General features: G+C 47.1%; 1 protein-coding gene across 1 annotated transcript in view; it reads right to left on the reverse strand.

Moving 5' to 3' along the window:
• Positions 1 to 784: 784 nt before the first annotated feature.
• LOC148115759 (uncharacterized) overlaps positions 785 to 16335 on the reverse strand; it is a 38596-nt gene continuing 23045 nt past the window's right edge. Inside the window, 6 exon segments of the mRNA XM_087885240.1 lie at positions 785 to 5228; positions 6347 to 7774; positions 7912 to 8189; positions 8352 to 9186; positions 9673 to 9850; positions 10050 to 10796. Of these exon segments, the coding sequence (XP_087741366.1) occupies positions 1012 to 5228; positions 6347 to 7774; positions 7912 to 8189; positions 8352 to 9186; positions 9673 to 9850; positions 10050 to 10796 (7683 nt within the window). The 3' untranslated portion in view covers positions 785 to 1011.

Consider the following 16335-nt stretch of genomic DNA (forward strand, 5'->3'; position numbering starts at 1 on the left):
GTGACAAAATAGGATCACATGAGTCTGGGACACTGCAACCATCATTATAATTATGGGTGTTTTGCTAAGCACCTGAATTTTGAACATGTGACCATGGGGTTGCTGCAGTGGTTGTGTGAAAAACAGTCAAGAGAATCACAGTGAAGCCACCCTCATAGGAAGGAGAACCAGTTTTAAAGCATGTACCACAAATGGAATAAAATCTGGGGAGAAAAGGAATATGTAGCAACTGACATGTTTCAATCAAATTGCTTCTTTTGGCTTTTGAACCATGAAGGTCACCTGCAAGGCAGAACAGCCTTTACATCTGAAATTTTACATTGCTTTTCTCACTGCCCTAAACTCCCCCAATATATTTGCTATTCATATGGTTTCTTCCACTTGCATGCCTCATTCTTGACACAATCTGAATAGACATGCTTGGTGCACTGAATTTCTGGAACTGTAATCGTGTTTCCCCAAAAATAAGACCCTGTCTTATATTTTTTTGAATCCTGAAATAAGTGCTTGGCCTTATTGCCATGCGCTCAAAAGCACAATTGGGCTTATTATCAGGGGATGTCTTATTTTGGGGGAAACAGGGTAGAAAAAGAAGAACGTTGAAAAAAAGCCCTGATGTCTCTTCTCCGCTTGTTTTTTCCTTATATGAAGAAGCACAATCTCTTTAACTATAATCTCAGTGCTCCAATCCCCAAGAGATGCTGGGGGCACACAGGGAGAAAAAGGCTGGGACTCCTGGCACATAGCATTTCTATCATCCACCATCACAAAAATGCAAAGAACACTCCCAAAAAGTTTTTTACATAATAGCCAAATTTTTACAAAAATAAATATCCAGCAACTTCTTATGCTGAAAGCAAGATAGCCATTATCAAAGTAATATGTTCCAACTTTTTCTTTCCTCTGCTGCATCTAATACCACTGCATATTTGCCTACAAAAAATCAGGCAAATTCTATTTAATTTAATCAATTTAAATAGTCAATATCTCAGCTGGACTTACAATGGGACACTAGAAATGACATTCAAACGGTTTCTCTCCTGTGTGAATCCTCTGGTGTTTCACCAGGCTGGAATTGTGACTGAAACTTTTACCACAATCAGGACACTCAAAGGGTTTCTCTCCTGTGTGAGTCCTCTGGTGGCCGATGAGATTGGAATGCTGACGGAAATTTTTCCCACAGACAGGACATTCAAAGGGTTTTTCTCCTGTGTGAGTCCTCTGGTGTTTCACCAGGCTGGAATTGTGACTGAAACTTTTACCACAATCAGGACACTCAAAGGATTTATCTCCTGTGTGAGTCCTCTGGTGGCCGATGAGGTTGGAATGCTGACGGAAACTTTTCCCACAGTCAGGACATTTAAAGGGTTTTTCTCCTGTGTGAATCCTCTGGTGTATTACAAGGCTGGAATTGGTACTGAAACTTTTACCACAATTGGAACATTCAAAGGGTTTTTCTCCTGTGTGAATCCTCTGGTGTTGAACCAGGTTGGAATTCTGACTGAAACTTTTCCCACAGTCAGGACATTCAAAGGGTTTTTCTCCTGTGTGAATACTCTGGTGTTTCACCAGGTTGCAATTGTTATTGAAACTTTTCCCACAGTCAGGACATTCAAAGGGTTTTTCTCCTGTGTGAGTCCTCTGGTGTTTCACCAGGCTGGAATTCTGACTGAAACTTTTCCCACAGTCAGGACATTCAAAGGGTTTTTCTCCTGTGTGAGTCCTCTGGTGGTTCACCAGGGTGGAATTTGTACTGAAACTTTTACCACAATCAGAACATTCAAACGGTTTCTCTCCTGTGTGAATCCTCTGGTGTCGAACCAGGTTGGAATTCTGACTGAAACTTTTCCCACAGTCAGGACATTCAAAGGGTTTTTCTCCTGTGTGAGTCCTCTGGTGTTTCACCAGACTGGAATTGTGACTGAAACTTTTCCCACAGTCAGGACATTCAAAGGGTTTTTCTCCTGTAGGAGTCCTCTGGTGTTTCACCAGGCTGGAATTGTGACTGAAACTTTTACCACAATCAGAACATTCAAACGGTTTCTCTCCTGTGTGAATCCTCTGGTGTCGAACCAGACTGGAATTCTGACTGAAACTTTTCCCACAGTCAGGACATTCAAAGGGTTTTTCTCCTGTGTGAATACTCTGGTGTTTCACCAGGCTGGAATTGCGACTGAAACTTTTCCCACAGTAAGGACATTCAAAGGGTTTTTCTCCTGTGTGAATCCTCTGGTGTTTCAATAGGCTGGAATTCTGACTGAAACTTTTCCCACAGTCAGGACATTCAAAGGGTTTTTCTCCTGTGTGAGTCCTCTGGTGTTTCACCAGGCTGGAATTGTGACTGAAACTTTTACCACAATCAGGACACTCAAAGGGTTTATCTCCTGTGTGAGTCTTCTGGTGGCCGATGAGGTTGGAATGCTGACGGAAACTTTTCCCACAGTCAGGACATTCAAAGGGTTTTTCTCCTATGTGAATCCTCTGGTGTGTTACAAGGCTGAAATTGGTACTGAAACTTTTTCCACAATCGGAACATTCAAAGGGTTTTTCTCCTGTGTGAATCCTCTGGTGTGTTACAAGGCAGAAATTGGTACTGAAACTTTTACCACAATTGGAACATTCAAAGGGTTTCTCTCCTGTGTGAGTCTTCTGGTGGCCGATGAGGTTGGAATGCTGACGGAAACTTTTCCCACAATCGGAACATTTAAAGGGTTTTTCTCCTGTGTGAATCCTCTGGTGTTGAACCAGGTTGAAATTCTGACTAAAACTTTTCCCACAGTCAGGACATTTAAAGGGTTTTTCTCCTGTGTGAATCCTCTGGTGTGTTACAAGGCTGAAATTGTGACTGAAACTTTTACCACAATCAGGACACTGAAAGGGTTTCTCTCCTGTGTGAGTCCTCTGGTGGCCGATGAGGTTGGAATGCTGACGGAAACTTTTCCCACAGTCAGGACATTCAAAGGGTTTTTCTCCTGTGTGAATCCTCTGGTGTGTTACAAGGCTGAAATTGGTACTGAAACTTTTACCACAATCGAAACATTCAAACGGTTTCTCTCCTGTGTGAATCCTCTGGTGTCGAACCAGGTGGGAATTCTGACTGAAACTTTTCCCACAGTCAGGACATTCAAAGGGTTTTTCTCCTGTGTGAATACTCTGGTGTTTCAGCAGGTTGAAATTCTGACTGAAACTTTTCCCACAGTCAGGACATTCAAAGGGTTTTTCTCCTGTGTGAGTCCTCTGGTGTTTCACCAGGGTGGAATTCGTACTGAAACTTTTACCACAATCAGAACATTCAAACAGTTTCTCTCCTGTGTGAATCCTCTGGTGTCGAACCAGGTTGGAATTCTGACTGAAACTTTTCCCACAATCAGGACATTCAAAGGGTTTTTCTCCTGTGTGAATACTCTGGTGTTTCACCAGGCTGGAATTGTGACTGAAACTTTTCCCACAGTCAGGACATTCAAAGGGTTTTTCTCCTGTGTGAGTCCTCTGGTGTTTCACCAGGCTGGAATTGTGACTGAAACTTTTACCACAATCAGGACACTCAAAGGGTTTCTCTCCTGTGTGAGTCCTCTGGTGACCGATGAGGTTGGAATGCTGACGGAAACTTTTCCCACAGTCAGGACATTTAAAGGGTTTTTCTCCTGTGTGAATCCTCTGGTGTGTTACAAGGCTGAAATTGGTACTGAAACTTTTACCACAATCGGAACATTCAAAGGGTTTCTCTCCTGTGTGAATCCTCTGGTGTTGAACCAGGTTGAAATTCTGACTGAAACTTTTCCCACAGTGAGGACATTCAAAGGGTTTTTCTCCTGTGTGAATACTCTGGTGTGTTACAAGGCTGAAATTGGTACTGAAACTTTTTCCACAGTCAGGACATTCAAAGGGTTTTTCTCCTGTGTGAATCCTCTGGTGTTTCACCAGGCTGGAATTCTGACTGAAACTTTTCCCACAGTCAGGACATTTAAAGGGTTTTTCTCCTGCGTGAATCCTCTGGTGTGTTACAAGGCTGAAATTGTGACTGAAACTTTTACCACAATCAGGACACTCAAACAGTTTCTCTCCTGTGTGAGTCCTCTTGTGGCCGATGAGGTTGGAATGCTGACGGAAACTTTTCCCACAGTCAGGACATTTAAAGGGTTTTTCTCCTGTGTGAATCCTCTGGTGTGTCATGAGGCTGAAATTGGTACTGAAACTTTTACCACAATCGGGACATTCATAGGGTTTTTCTCGTTTGTGAGTCCTCTGGTGTCGAACCAGATTGGAATTCTGACTGAAACTTTTCCCACAGTCAGGACATTCAAAGGGTTTTTCTCCTGTGTGAATACTCTGGTGTTTCACCAGGCTGGAATTGTGACTGAAACTTTTCCCACAGTCAGGACATTCAAAGGGTTTTTCTCCTGTGTGAGTCCTCTGGTGTTTCACCAGGCTGGAATTGTGACTGAAACGTTTACCACAATCAGGACACTCAAAGGGTTTATCTCCTCTGTGAGTCCTCTGGTGGCCGATGAGGTTGGAATGCTGACGGAAACTTTTCCCACAGTCAGAAGATTTAAAGGGTTTTTCTCCTGTGTGAATCCTCTGGTGTGTTACAAGGCTGAAATTGGTACTGAAACTTTTACCACAATCGGGACATTCAAAGGGTTTTTCTCCTGTGTGAATCCTCTGGTGTTGAACCAGGTTGAAATTTTGACGGAAACTTTTCCCGCAGTCAGGACATTCAAAGGGTTTTTCTCCTGTGTGAATCCTCTCGTGTGTCACCAGGCTGGAATTCTGACTGAAACTTTTCTCAGAACCAGGAAATTCCAATGGTTTCTCTCCTGTATGAGTGCTCTGGTGTGAAATGAGGTAAGAATTTTGACTTAAACTATCCTCAGAATTAGGACATTTAAAGGGCTTCTTCCCTGTGTGAATCCTCTGGTGTATCACCAGGTTGGAATTATCGCAGAAACATTTCCCACAATCAGGACATTCAAACAGTTTCTCCTTGGTGTCAGTCCACGTTGCCATGCTTCCTAAAGAATTTACTGCATTGGGAGCACTTCTAGGGCTTCTCTCCTGTGTGGGTCCTTCCAAGAACCACAATGGAGGTGTTCTGATCAGAGGTTTTGCCACATTTAGAGTATTGTATGGCTCTTCTCCAGTCGGGATCCTCTCAGGCATAATCAGCTGTGATTTACAAGTTGTATCTTTCCCACAACATGCACATCTATGTAGCTTTTCCACAACTCATATTCCTTTGGAGGTCAAAAATATGGATGATCCCTTGTTTAGCAGTGCTTTTATTCAAGCCGTTTTCTTCCTCCCAGAGTGGGCCTGCAACTCTGTCTGCTCTACGTGGTTTTGCAATTGACCTTATCCTCCCCAGTAACTTCCAGATATTTCCCTCTTTTGTCCAATGGAAAAATAATCTCCCTTGACTTTTCATGTAATGTATGCTTGAATTTCACACCCTGCTTTTCCCAGCTAGAAATCTCTTCCTGATTTTCTCTTGTTTCCCTAGGTAGAAAAGAATTGTGTGACTCTGAAGGAAATGTAAAATATTTTGATTTCTGGACTGACTTGCTTTGGTGTTCAATGTTGCTTGTTATCCTCAGTTGTCCAGAGTGCTCATTGCCATCTTCTTTGTCTATAAGATTCAAATAAAAATGTATCTTTAATTGTGCACAAAATGGCTGCAGAAGATGAGAAAAAAAAGAAAAAAGGGTTACACTACAATGAAAAAGCAAACATGCCACAATACTCAAAGAAGCTCTTACATTAATCATGACACATGGAAGACTACCCAGATCCAAGTTCGAATATCCATTCAATGATGAAATTCCCTTGTTGACTCGGTCAATCACAAATTCTTAGCAGTGCAAGCGGTTATTTTCACATACAGTCAAGTGAAAAAGAAAGTACATTCTCTTTCATTGAATTTTATGAATTTACTTATCAGATGATGTGGTATTCATCTTAGAACAACCAGCACAAACAGGAACAAAATTGTTGGCTAAAATAGAAGAGTATGGAAGAGTGGCCGGACTAAAAATTAATAAACAAAAAACAAAGGTGTTAGATCGGCGCTGGAAAGAAAAGCAACTCAGCTCTGGTCCGTTCAGCTCTTTATTAGAATGGTGAAAAACAGATTGCTGGCAGTGGCTCCCGAGCCTCCTTATATTCTGCTCGGGCCAGCCAGCCAGCCAATGACAGCTGTTCAAACTTCCCACCGGTGGAAGTGACCAATCCCCCGGCGGATGTCCTTATAAGGACATAACACCCCTCCCCTCTTAGTCCTCAGTCAATCATTCCGTGGCGTGAGTCACGTAGTCGCGCAGGTAGGCGGGATGGACAATGGTCCTACCTGACCTGCGCGGTACAGTTCGTTCTCCGGTGCTGCTCCCGACGGGGCTGGCTCCTGCTGGTACTCGTCTCCCCAGTGGGCAGTCCCGGAAATCGGCCATTGAGTGTGCGGGGCCTCGCCTAGCGCCTCCAGCTGGAGTGGCCGGCTCGCCCCACGGCTGGTGGATTACCTCATCGCTGCCAGGATGATGTTGGGTCAGTTCCTGTCGTTCGTCGCGGAATCGGACTGGACAGCTGAATCCCGGTAGGACCCTTGGTTGTTTCTTTTGGTCTCTGGCTTGCTTCTGTGGGCTTCCCCGGTCGATTGTGGCGGGGTCGCCCCCCCAGCTGCAGGGCTGGCGTTGGGTCCTCTCGGTGTGGTGGCGCCAGTCGACATTGCTGGGGTGGTGGTGGCCGACTCTGCCGGGTTGGTGTGGACACGGAGGGGTGGATGGTTGATGTCCTACCTCACTGTGCTGGTGTAGGTCTCCCTCGTCTGGCTGGCTGATGTCGACTCGGTCGGATTGGTGTTGGTTTTCCGGGTCAGGTTGTCCCTGGTCTACCTCGTCCTGATACTGGTGATGCCATGTTTCAGAGGGTCGCTGGCCATCGTTGCCTTTGGCTTGGTGCCTCGTTCCGCTGGGTCGGCCCTGGCCTACTGGGCTCTGGCTGCGCTGCTGGCGGTCGTCCCCTTCGCCGTGAGGTTGCGGACCTACCCTGTGGGGGTGGGGTAGGCCTACCTCGCAGGGGTGTTGTAGGTCGACCTCGTCTGGGTATGGCAGGCCTACCTCACTGGGGGGTGGTAGGTCTACCTCGACGGGGTGTTGTAGGTCTACCTCGTCTCGGTGTGGCAGTCCTACCTCATCGGGGTGGTTTTCTTCGACTCCCCTCACCCTTTTGCGGAGTTGGTCGATGTGCCTTCTGCATGACCGGCCATCATCCAGCTCCACCTCGTATGATCTTGGGCCCGTCACTCTCCCAATCCGACCCATGATCCATTTCGGCTGGCCCTGAAAGTTGAGCGCGAACACCAAGTCTCCGCTAGCGAAGCTTTGCGTCGGTGGTGAGTTAATCGGCTTGTCTTTCGGGTTGTACTGTGGATGGAGTCTATCTAGCGGTGAGTGGAGCCTTCTCCCCATCAGAAGCTCGGCTGGGCTTTTCTTCGTTGTGGCGTGCGGTGTGATGTGTTGTGCCAGCAGGAACTTGTCGATTTGTTCCTGCCAGTCTCCTGGGCCCATCCTGGTGAGTGTGTCCTTCGTGAGCCGTACCATTTTTTCTGCTTGTCCATTTCCAGCTGGCCTGTACGGGGCGATGAGGGCATGCCGGATGCCTTGGCTTGCCAGGAAATCCTCCATGGTCTTGGCTGTGAGTTGCGGGCCATTGTCGGAGACCAGGATGTCCGGCAGCCCGTGTGTGGCGAATAGGCGGCGGAGTGCCCTGATGGTGGCCTCTGTCGTGGTGGACGGCATCGCAATGACCTCCAGCCATTTTGAGAACGCATCCACGACGATGAGGAGGGACTTTCCGTTCATTGGCCCCGCGAAGTCGATATGTATTCTTGACCACGGGCCACTGGGCTGCTCCCACTCAGTCGGCTGGGCTTGAGGGGGTGCTGGTCTCGTCGCTTGGCACGGGTCACACTAGCGATCCACGCCTCTATGTCTTTGTCCAAGGTGGACCACCAAACGTAGCTCCGTGCCAGCGCCTTCATGCGAACTATGCCCGGATGGCCGCTATGGAGGGTTTCTAAGGTGCTCTTCTGTAGTGTGGGAGGGATCACGACCTGGTCACCCCAGAGGAGGCAGCCGTTCATGGTGGCCAGTTCGTGCTGCCTCCGTATGAATGGGGTGAATTCTTCGCCCACTCTTCCGGTTGGCCAACCCCTCAACGTCCATGAGAGTACCTGTTTGAGGGTCTTGTCCCTCAGTGTGTAGCTCGCCACCATTGCAGATGACACCGGGCACGTCTGATCATTGTCTATGTGGTGAAGTCCAAGGGTAGGTGCCGGGTCAATGACTGGTTCTCACAGGGGGCATCTGCTGAGGCCGTCAGCATTGCCGATGTTCTTGCCGGGGCGATGGATGAGTCTGTAGGCATAGCCGGAGAGGAAGATGGTCCAGCGTGTCATCCTGAGCGACATGTAGGGTGGCGTTGGCTTGTCCCCGGCGAGCAGTCCAAGTAGAGGCTTGTGATCGGTGACAATTGTAAATGACCTTCCATACAGGTATTCATGGAAGCATTTAATGCCGGCTATGATGGCGAGGGCTTCCTTATCGAGCTGGCTGTAGTTCCGCTCCGCTGATGACATGGTTTTGGAGAAGTAAGCAATGGGGGCTTCGGTGCCACTGGGCACCTGGTGGCTGAGGACAGCTCCGACTCCATATGGTGAGGCGTCACAGGTCAGGATCAGTGGGAGCGACTCATGGTATTGGATGAGGACGCTGTCGGAGGAGAGAAGACTTTTGATTTTCCGGAATGCTGCCTCTTCTTCCTCTTCCCACTTCCAGGGTACCGCCTTCCCTAGCAGGCGGTGGAGTGGTTCAGCAACGGTGGTTTTCTGGTTCAGAAAAACACTATAAAAATTCAGCAGACCCAGAAAGGCCTGAAGCTCCGTTTTTGATTTGGGGGCTGGAGCCTTGTGTATAGCCCTGACCTTGCTTTTGGTGGGGTGGATGCCCTTGCTATCGATTAGATAGCCCAGGAACTCGACCTCCTGGACCCCAACAACGCATTTGTCCCTTTTAACTCTTAGGCCCTTCGCCTGGAACCGCTGTAGGGCAAGCCTGAGCCGTTCCATCAGTTGGGCTTCCGAGTTTCCAGAGATTAATATGTTGTCGAAGTAAGGTACCACCCCAGGAATGCCTTAGAGAAGGCGTTCCATCATTGATTGAAAAATTCCCGGGGCGGCGCTGACTCCAAATTGGAGACGGTTGCACTTAAAAGCCCCCCTGTGTGTGACGATTGTTTGTGCCTCCGCAGTCCTTTCGTCTACTGGCAATTGCTGGTAAGCCTGGGCCAGGTCCAGTTTCGCGAAAATGGTTCCGCTGCCAAGCGAATGCAACAGATGTTGCACCACTGGCACGGGATATGCGCTCTGCGGCAGTGCCCGGTTGATGGTACACTTATAGTTGGCGCAGATGCGCACAGATCCATCATGCTTCATGGGAGTCACAATGGGGGTCTCCCATGCCGCATGATCAATCGGTTCCAGAATGCCCTGGGCAATTAATTTATCTAGCTGGGCATCCACCTTAGGTCTGAGGGCAAATGGAACTCTGCGGGGCTTGAGCCGAATGGGTACAATTTTGGGGTCTAAATTGAAAGAAATGGGTTTCCCCAGAAATTTACCTAGGCTCCCATCGAAGACGTCCTTGAAGTCCTCTAAGAGCTGGTCAACTGCGCTAGCCTGAATTTTGTTGATTCCGCCAATCGTGAGCCCTAGGGGCTTGAACCACTCCACGCCTAGTAGGGTTGGACGGGCTTCCTTGACGACGGCGATGGGGAGGCGTCCTTCGAAGTCCTTGAACTTCACCCAGATGTTGGTCCATTCCCAGGATGCCGATGGAGTGCCCTCCGAAATCCACCAACCTCGCTTAGAATGGCTCTAGCTGTTTCCTGGATTGCCGCGGTTGAAGTCTTTTTAGCTGGTCCCAGGCTATGATGGAGTACGGTGAGCCTGAGTCTATTTCCATGGGGCATGGGGCCCCTTCCACGTAAATGGTCACGTGGAACTTGTCGGACCCCTCTGCTGCAGCGTGTGCAATTGTTGTCTGGTGGATCCCTCTGCTCTTGGGGTGGCTGTCGCCGTCTCGCCGCGGATACTGGGACCGTTTGGATGTCCTCTGGTATTCGCGGTCCGTGGGTCTGGGAGGCTCAAAACTTGGCTCTGCTGCCCTGCAGGCTTCCGCAATGTGGCCCTTCCTCTGGCAGCGTCTGCAAGTTGCACCCCGCCAGCGACATCTGGCGCGAGGATGGTCCCCTTTGCAGCTGGGACAATGTTCCTCCCGTCCACCATCTTGGGGTTTTTCCCGCCGTTGGAGTCTTGTGACCTTATGGATGGCCATCTCAGAGTCAGAGTCCAACCCCGTGGAGGTCTCGTCCGATGATGGCTGTGGGTTCCTGCGGACCTTGTGGATCCCCTTGGATCTTCTCATTGCGGCTGCTGCCCTATCAGAGGACTCGGCGGCTGTGGCTTCCTCAATGACCTCTTTTAGGGACACTTTCTTTCGGCTGAGGAGCTTTTTCTGTACTGTGCTGTCCCTCATGCCAAAGACGATGCGGTCCCGCAGCTGAACGTCCACGTTTTCAAATTCGCAGCTGGCCGTGATCTTCCGGAGCGCTGAAACGAATTCCTTGACTGATTCTCCTTCTGCTTGATTTCTCTGGTGGAAGTCAAATCGGTTGGCCAGAGGCGTGCTTACTGGGGCGTAATGGTCCTGGAGCACTTCCTGTAGCTCGGACCACGGCATCTGCTAGATATCCAGCGGTGCCACGAGGTCCATGGCCATTTCCAGGACCTCCGACCCGCAGTGCGCCAGGAAGAGAGCCCTCTTTCTGCTGTCATCTAGGTCTGTGAAGCCGCTTCCTGCCAGGAACTGCCTGAAGCGAACCATGAAGGACTTCCATTTCTCAGTGCTCGGGTTGAATGGAGCCATTGAGATTTGTGGTCCAGACATGGTAGTGACTTACCTCGTGCTTCAGCTCTTTGCTTAAGGTGGCAGTTGACTTGCAGCTCTTCGTTGGTTCTTCTCTAGTCCTTCGTCGCCAGTGTTAGATCGGCGCTGGAAAGAAAAGCGACTCAGCACTGGTCCGTTCAGCTCTTTATTAGAATGGTGAAAAACAGACTGCTGGCAGTGGCTCCCGAGCCTCCTTATATTCTGCTTGGGCCAGCCAGCCAGCCAATGACAGCTGTTCAAACTTCCCACCGGTGGAAGTGACCAATCTCCTGGCGGATGTCCTTATAAGGACATAACAAAAGGCATTAACGAAGAACCTTACAAACCTACAGGAAAAAGAATTGGAAGATAAATTAGGAATACAAATAGTAAAAAAAGTAAAATATTTAGGAATTTGGCTTTCCAACAAAGGGTCAACATTTAGGGAGGATAATTAGAATAAATTGGCAAAACAGATAAAAAAAAGACCTAGAAATATGGAGTAAGTTACAGCTATCATTTCTAGGAAGAATTGCATCCATTAAAATGAATGTATTACCTAGAATACTATATTTATTCCAAGTAATTCCGATAAGCCCAGGAAAAGATTTTTTCAAAGACTTCAATAAAATGATTGCAGACTATATTTGGCAAGGATTGCTATATTTGGATTGGGGGTGGGAGGCACCATGTTGCGGTGGTTCTCCTCCTATCTCTCCGACCGCAGTCTGTGTTGGCAGGGGGGCAGAGGTCGACCTCGAGGCGTCTTGTTTGTGGGGTGCTACAAGGGTCGGTCCTCTTGCCACTCCTGTTCAACATTTATGTGAAGCCGCTGGGTGAGATCATCCGTGGATTTGGGGTGCGATGCCATTTGTATGCTGATGACACTCAGCTGTACATCTCCACCCCAAATCACCCCAACGATGCCCTTGAAGTGATGTCCCAGTGTCTGGAGGCCGTGTGGGTCTGGATGGGGATGAACAGGCTTCGACTCAACCCTTGCAAGACCGAGTGGCTGTGGATGCCGGCATCCCGATATAGCCAGCTGGTGTCATCGCTGGCTATTGGGGGCGAGTCATTGACCCCCACAGAGGGGGCTCGCAACTTGGGTGTCCTCCTGGACACACGGCTGTCTTTAGAAGAGCACATGACGGCCGTGGCCAGGGGGGCTTTTTATCAGGTTCGCCTGATACGCCAGTTGCGCCCCTTTCTGAGTCGGGATTCCTTATGCACAGTCACTCATGCTCTCGTCACTTCTCCCCTGGACTACGCCAAGGCTCTCTACATGGGGCTCCCCTTGAGGAGCACCCGGAGGCTCCAACTGGTCCAGAATGCGGCCGCGCGGGTGATTACGGGAGCGACATGGCGCTCCCATATAACACCTCTCCTGCACGAGCTGCACTGGCACCCGGTGGTCTTCCGGGTGCGCTTCAAGGTGTTGGTTCTCACCTTTAAAGCAGTCCATGGCTTAGGGCCAAGGTATTTACGAGACCGCCTTCTGCTACCGATAACCTCCCACTGGCCAATACGCTCTCACAGAGAGGGCCTCCTCAGGGTGCCGTCGGTCAAGCAATGTCGGCTGGCAGCCCCCAGGGGGAGAGCCTTCTCTGTGGGAGCACCCGCCCTCTGGAACGAGCTACCTCCTGGAATACGGCTGATTCTGGATCTCCGCACTTTCTAAGGCCCTGAAAACGTTTTTATTTCAGCAAGCCGGACTGGCCTGAATAGGTTTTATGGGTTAGTTTTTTAATTGTATAGCTAGGGATTTTAAATTGTGGAGGCCGTTTAATTTAATTTATTTTTAATTATCTTAACTTTTATATTGTATATTATTTTAATTCTCGGCTGTTCACCCCCCTGAGTCCCTTCGGGGAGAAGGGCGGGATATAAATTAATTAAATAAATAAATAAATAAATAAATAAATAATAAGGCAAGAAAGTAAGAATCAAACTAAAACATCTCCAGGACATACGAGAGAAAGGCGGATTAGGACTACCAGATTGGCAAACATACTATAAAGCAACATCACTAATTTGGATAAGAAATTGGATAGAATTTAAAAACAAAAGGATATTAACATTAGAGGGGTTTGACCTACAAAGAGGCTGGCATGCATTCTTATGGGAGGGAAGAGATAAACATCATGGATATTTTCAAAGCCACATTATTAGAGGACCTTTGCTTAAAACGTGGCAAGAGATCAAAAAAATGCATTATTTATTTATGTATTGGACTTGTATGCCGCCCTTCTCCCGAAGGACTCAGGGCGGCTCACAACACTAAGAACAGAAAATACAAAAGTTAAAAGACAAATTCAAGGAGAATATCCAATAAATAAGGTTAAACGTGGGAATACAAATTCAAATGTAAGATTTAGGAATTTTAAAAGCTACAAAATCAGTTTAGAGTCAACCCAGGCCCGCCCGTTGGAAGAGCCAGGTCTTCAAGGCCCGACGGAAGGTTCGGAGGTCTGGGATTATCCGGAGCTCCAGGGGTAACATATTCCAGAGGGTAGGGGCTCCCACAGAGAAGGCTCTCCCCCTAGGGGTCACCAGTCGACATTGTCTAGCCGAATGTACCCTAAGGAGGCCAACTCTGTGGAAGCGGACCGGGCGATGGAAGGCTACCGGTGGCAGGAAGAAAAAGTGCAGAGGAGAGCAACCAGGATGCTTAGGGGACTGGAGACTAAAACATATGAAGAACTGGGCATGGCTGGTGTACTGAAGAAAAGGACCAGGAGAGATATGATAGCAGTCTTCCAATATTTGAGGGGCTGCTACAGAGAGGAAATGGGAAACATTCAGGACAGTTGCCAATCTTCCCAGGACTGGACATCCAAGAAAATTCATCCCAAGGCCAGACCATGCAATGGCCAGAGAAATTACTAAAAAAACAAAGAGTTATATCACAGACTCTACAGGCTTCAGTTAGCATGTTAAATGTTAAGATTCATAACAGTGCAATTAGAAAAAGACTGGACAAGTATGGTTTGTTTGGAAGGGTTGTGAGGAGAAACCCTCTTTTCTCTAAAAAAGTCATAGAAGCACGGCTGAGGTTTGCAAAGTTGCATCTGAACAAATCACATGACTTCTGGAACACTGACCAGACCAAAGTGGTACCAAAGTATTCTAGAGTCAAAAGTGAGGCCATCTGTCCAATAGCTAAAGCTTGGCTGACATAGGATTATGCAACAGGACAATGGACACAAAACACATCAGCAAATCTACAACAGAATGGCTGGAAAAGAAAAGAATCAAGGTGTTGCAATGGCAATCAAAGTCCAGACCTCAACCCAATTGGCGGGACTTCAAGAGAGTTGTGCATAAAAAAACACCCACAAATCTCAATGAACTGAAGCAATGTTGTAAAGGAGAATGGGCCAAAATTCCTCCACAACGCTCAAGAGACTGATTAAAGTCATATAGAATAGAATTACTTCTAGTTGTTGCTGCTAAAGGTGGTTCTCCAAATTATTAAATCATACTTTTTTTACACATCTCTGTTTTGGCTTTCTTTTTATAAAATAAAAGATGACCTGATGTAACATGTCATGTGTTGTTGTTCTCTTGTGGTTGTATTAACCTACCTTTAAGAACTTCTAAGGACCAATTGATTTTTACTATGTCCCAATATATATAATCATAGAAGTCAAGAAGAGTGTACTTTTTTTCACATGACTGTTTATCTGGAAGTCCTGGGGAGAGATTATGCATTTGGAGATATACATATTCAGAGAGAAATAATACAGACACCTACAATATGGAGAAAATCAATGTCTTTCAAGCCTGAAAAATATCTCCATCATACCTTCTGTGCTAATGTGAATTCTGACCAGGATGCCTTGCGCACGGTCACTCACGCCCTTGTCACCTCCTGTCTGGACTATTGTAATGCTCTCTACATGGGGCTCCCCATGAAGAGCACTTGGAGGCTCCAACTGGTCCAGAATGCGGCCACCTTCTGCCACCAACAGCCTCCCACTGACCAGTTTGCTCCCACAGAGAGGGACTCCTCAGGGTGCCGTCAGCCAAGTTGTGTCGGCTGGCGACACCCAGGAGAGCCTTCTCTGTGGGAGCTCCTGCCCTCTGGAATGAATTGCCCCCGGATATTCGTAACATCTCTGACCTCTGGGTTTTTCGCTGTGCCCTCAAGACCCTACTGTTCCAACAAACGGGGCTGTCAAATTGATTGAATTTAACTTGGGTCTTAATTTTGGGTTTTAAAATTCAGCCAAAATTATTTAATGATTTTAATTAATTTTAACTAGGATATTATATATTTGTATATTTGTATTTTAATTCTGGCTGTACACTGCCCTGAGTCCTTCGGGAGAATGGGCAGTATATAAATAAAATTATTATTATTATTATTATTATTATTATTATTATTATTATTATTATTATTATTATTATTAATCAGGAATCTGATCAATTTGATGTTTGCTCTAAGAGCCGAAGTTCAGGACTCAACAGTCTCCTGAGGCCATGGAAAGGTTCACAGGAAACCACTAGCCTATCTGTTAGGCACATGACCAAAATCATAGAAGGCATGCTTGCCTATTTTTATAATTTTTATTATTTCTATATTTCTATACTTTATCTGTCGTGTCCCAGCTGCCTCTTATGTAATGAAGTGAAAGCAAAGAAATGTATAAATATCTGCCTTTCACTACGCTCAGGGTTTCTTCCTTCTTAGGAGGGACCCATCTTTATTAAGGTGAAGAAATGTGTTCGCTTATCAACAAACACACTTGAACTCTCTTTTATTTTATTGAGCCACACCTGACAATCTGCATGACACTAACTTGACAGATGTGGGGGCTTTAAATGATCAAATGATGCCTAAAGCCTCTGCAAGATTTCAAGCACCAGTTATGCCCATGGAAGCCATGAACTCCAAGTAAAGACAGAAAATGCTTTCCACAACCCCTTTGGTGACATCCCAATTGAAGTAGTCCTCACTTACTGACTGCAATTGTGTCACTAAGCATTTTATTTCCAGCTCCTTTCTCCTGGCTTGGAACCCGACCGGATTTTTCTTCCTACAATTTATTTAGATTTTAATGTGTATGTATTATTTTCTGCCTCTAAGCCGCCCACAGTTATGTCATGGTAAGGTTGGTGGCCAATACATTTTATAAATAAGTAAATAAAACTGAACAGTCAAAACATTCAATAGCTAGTTTTTAAAAAGTGCTGGGTTAAGCACAGTTGAACCTGGTGAATACACGGATGGGGGCACTAATAGGAAAACACGGTGCTTGTTAGCTAGAAATGGAAGCAAAACAAGACTCTCCTCCCACCTGCAGCCCTCCACTCACCTGCCAGCTGCTGCTCCGACCATGGAAACAGCAGA

The sequence above is a fragment of the Pantherophis guttatus genome, chromosome 2 (genome assembly GCF_059756535.1).
Source record: "Pantherophis guttatus breed Tessera chromosome 2, ASM5975653v1, whole genome shotgun sequence".
NCBI lineage: Eukaryota > Metazoa > Chordata > Lepidosauria > Squamata > Colubridae > Pantherophis > Pantherophis guttatus.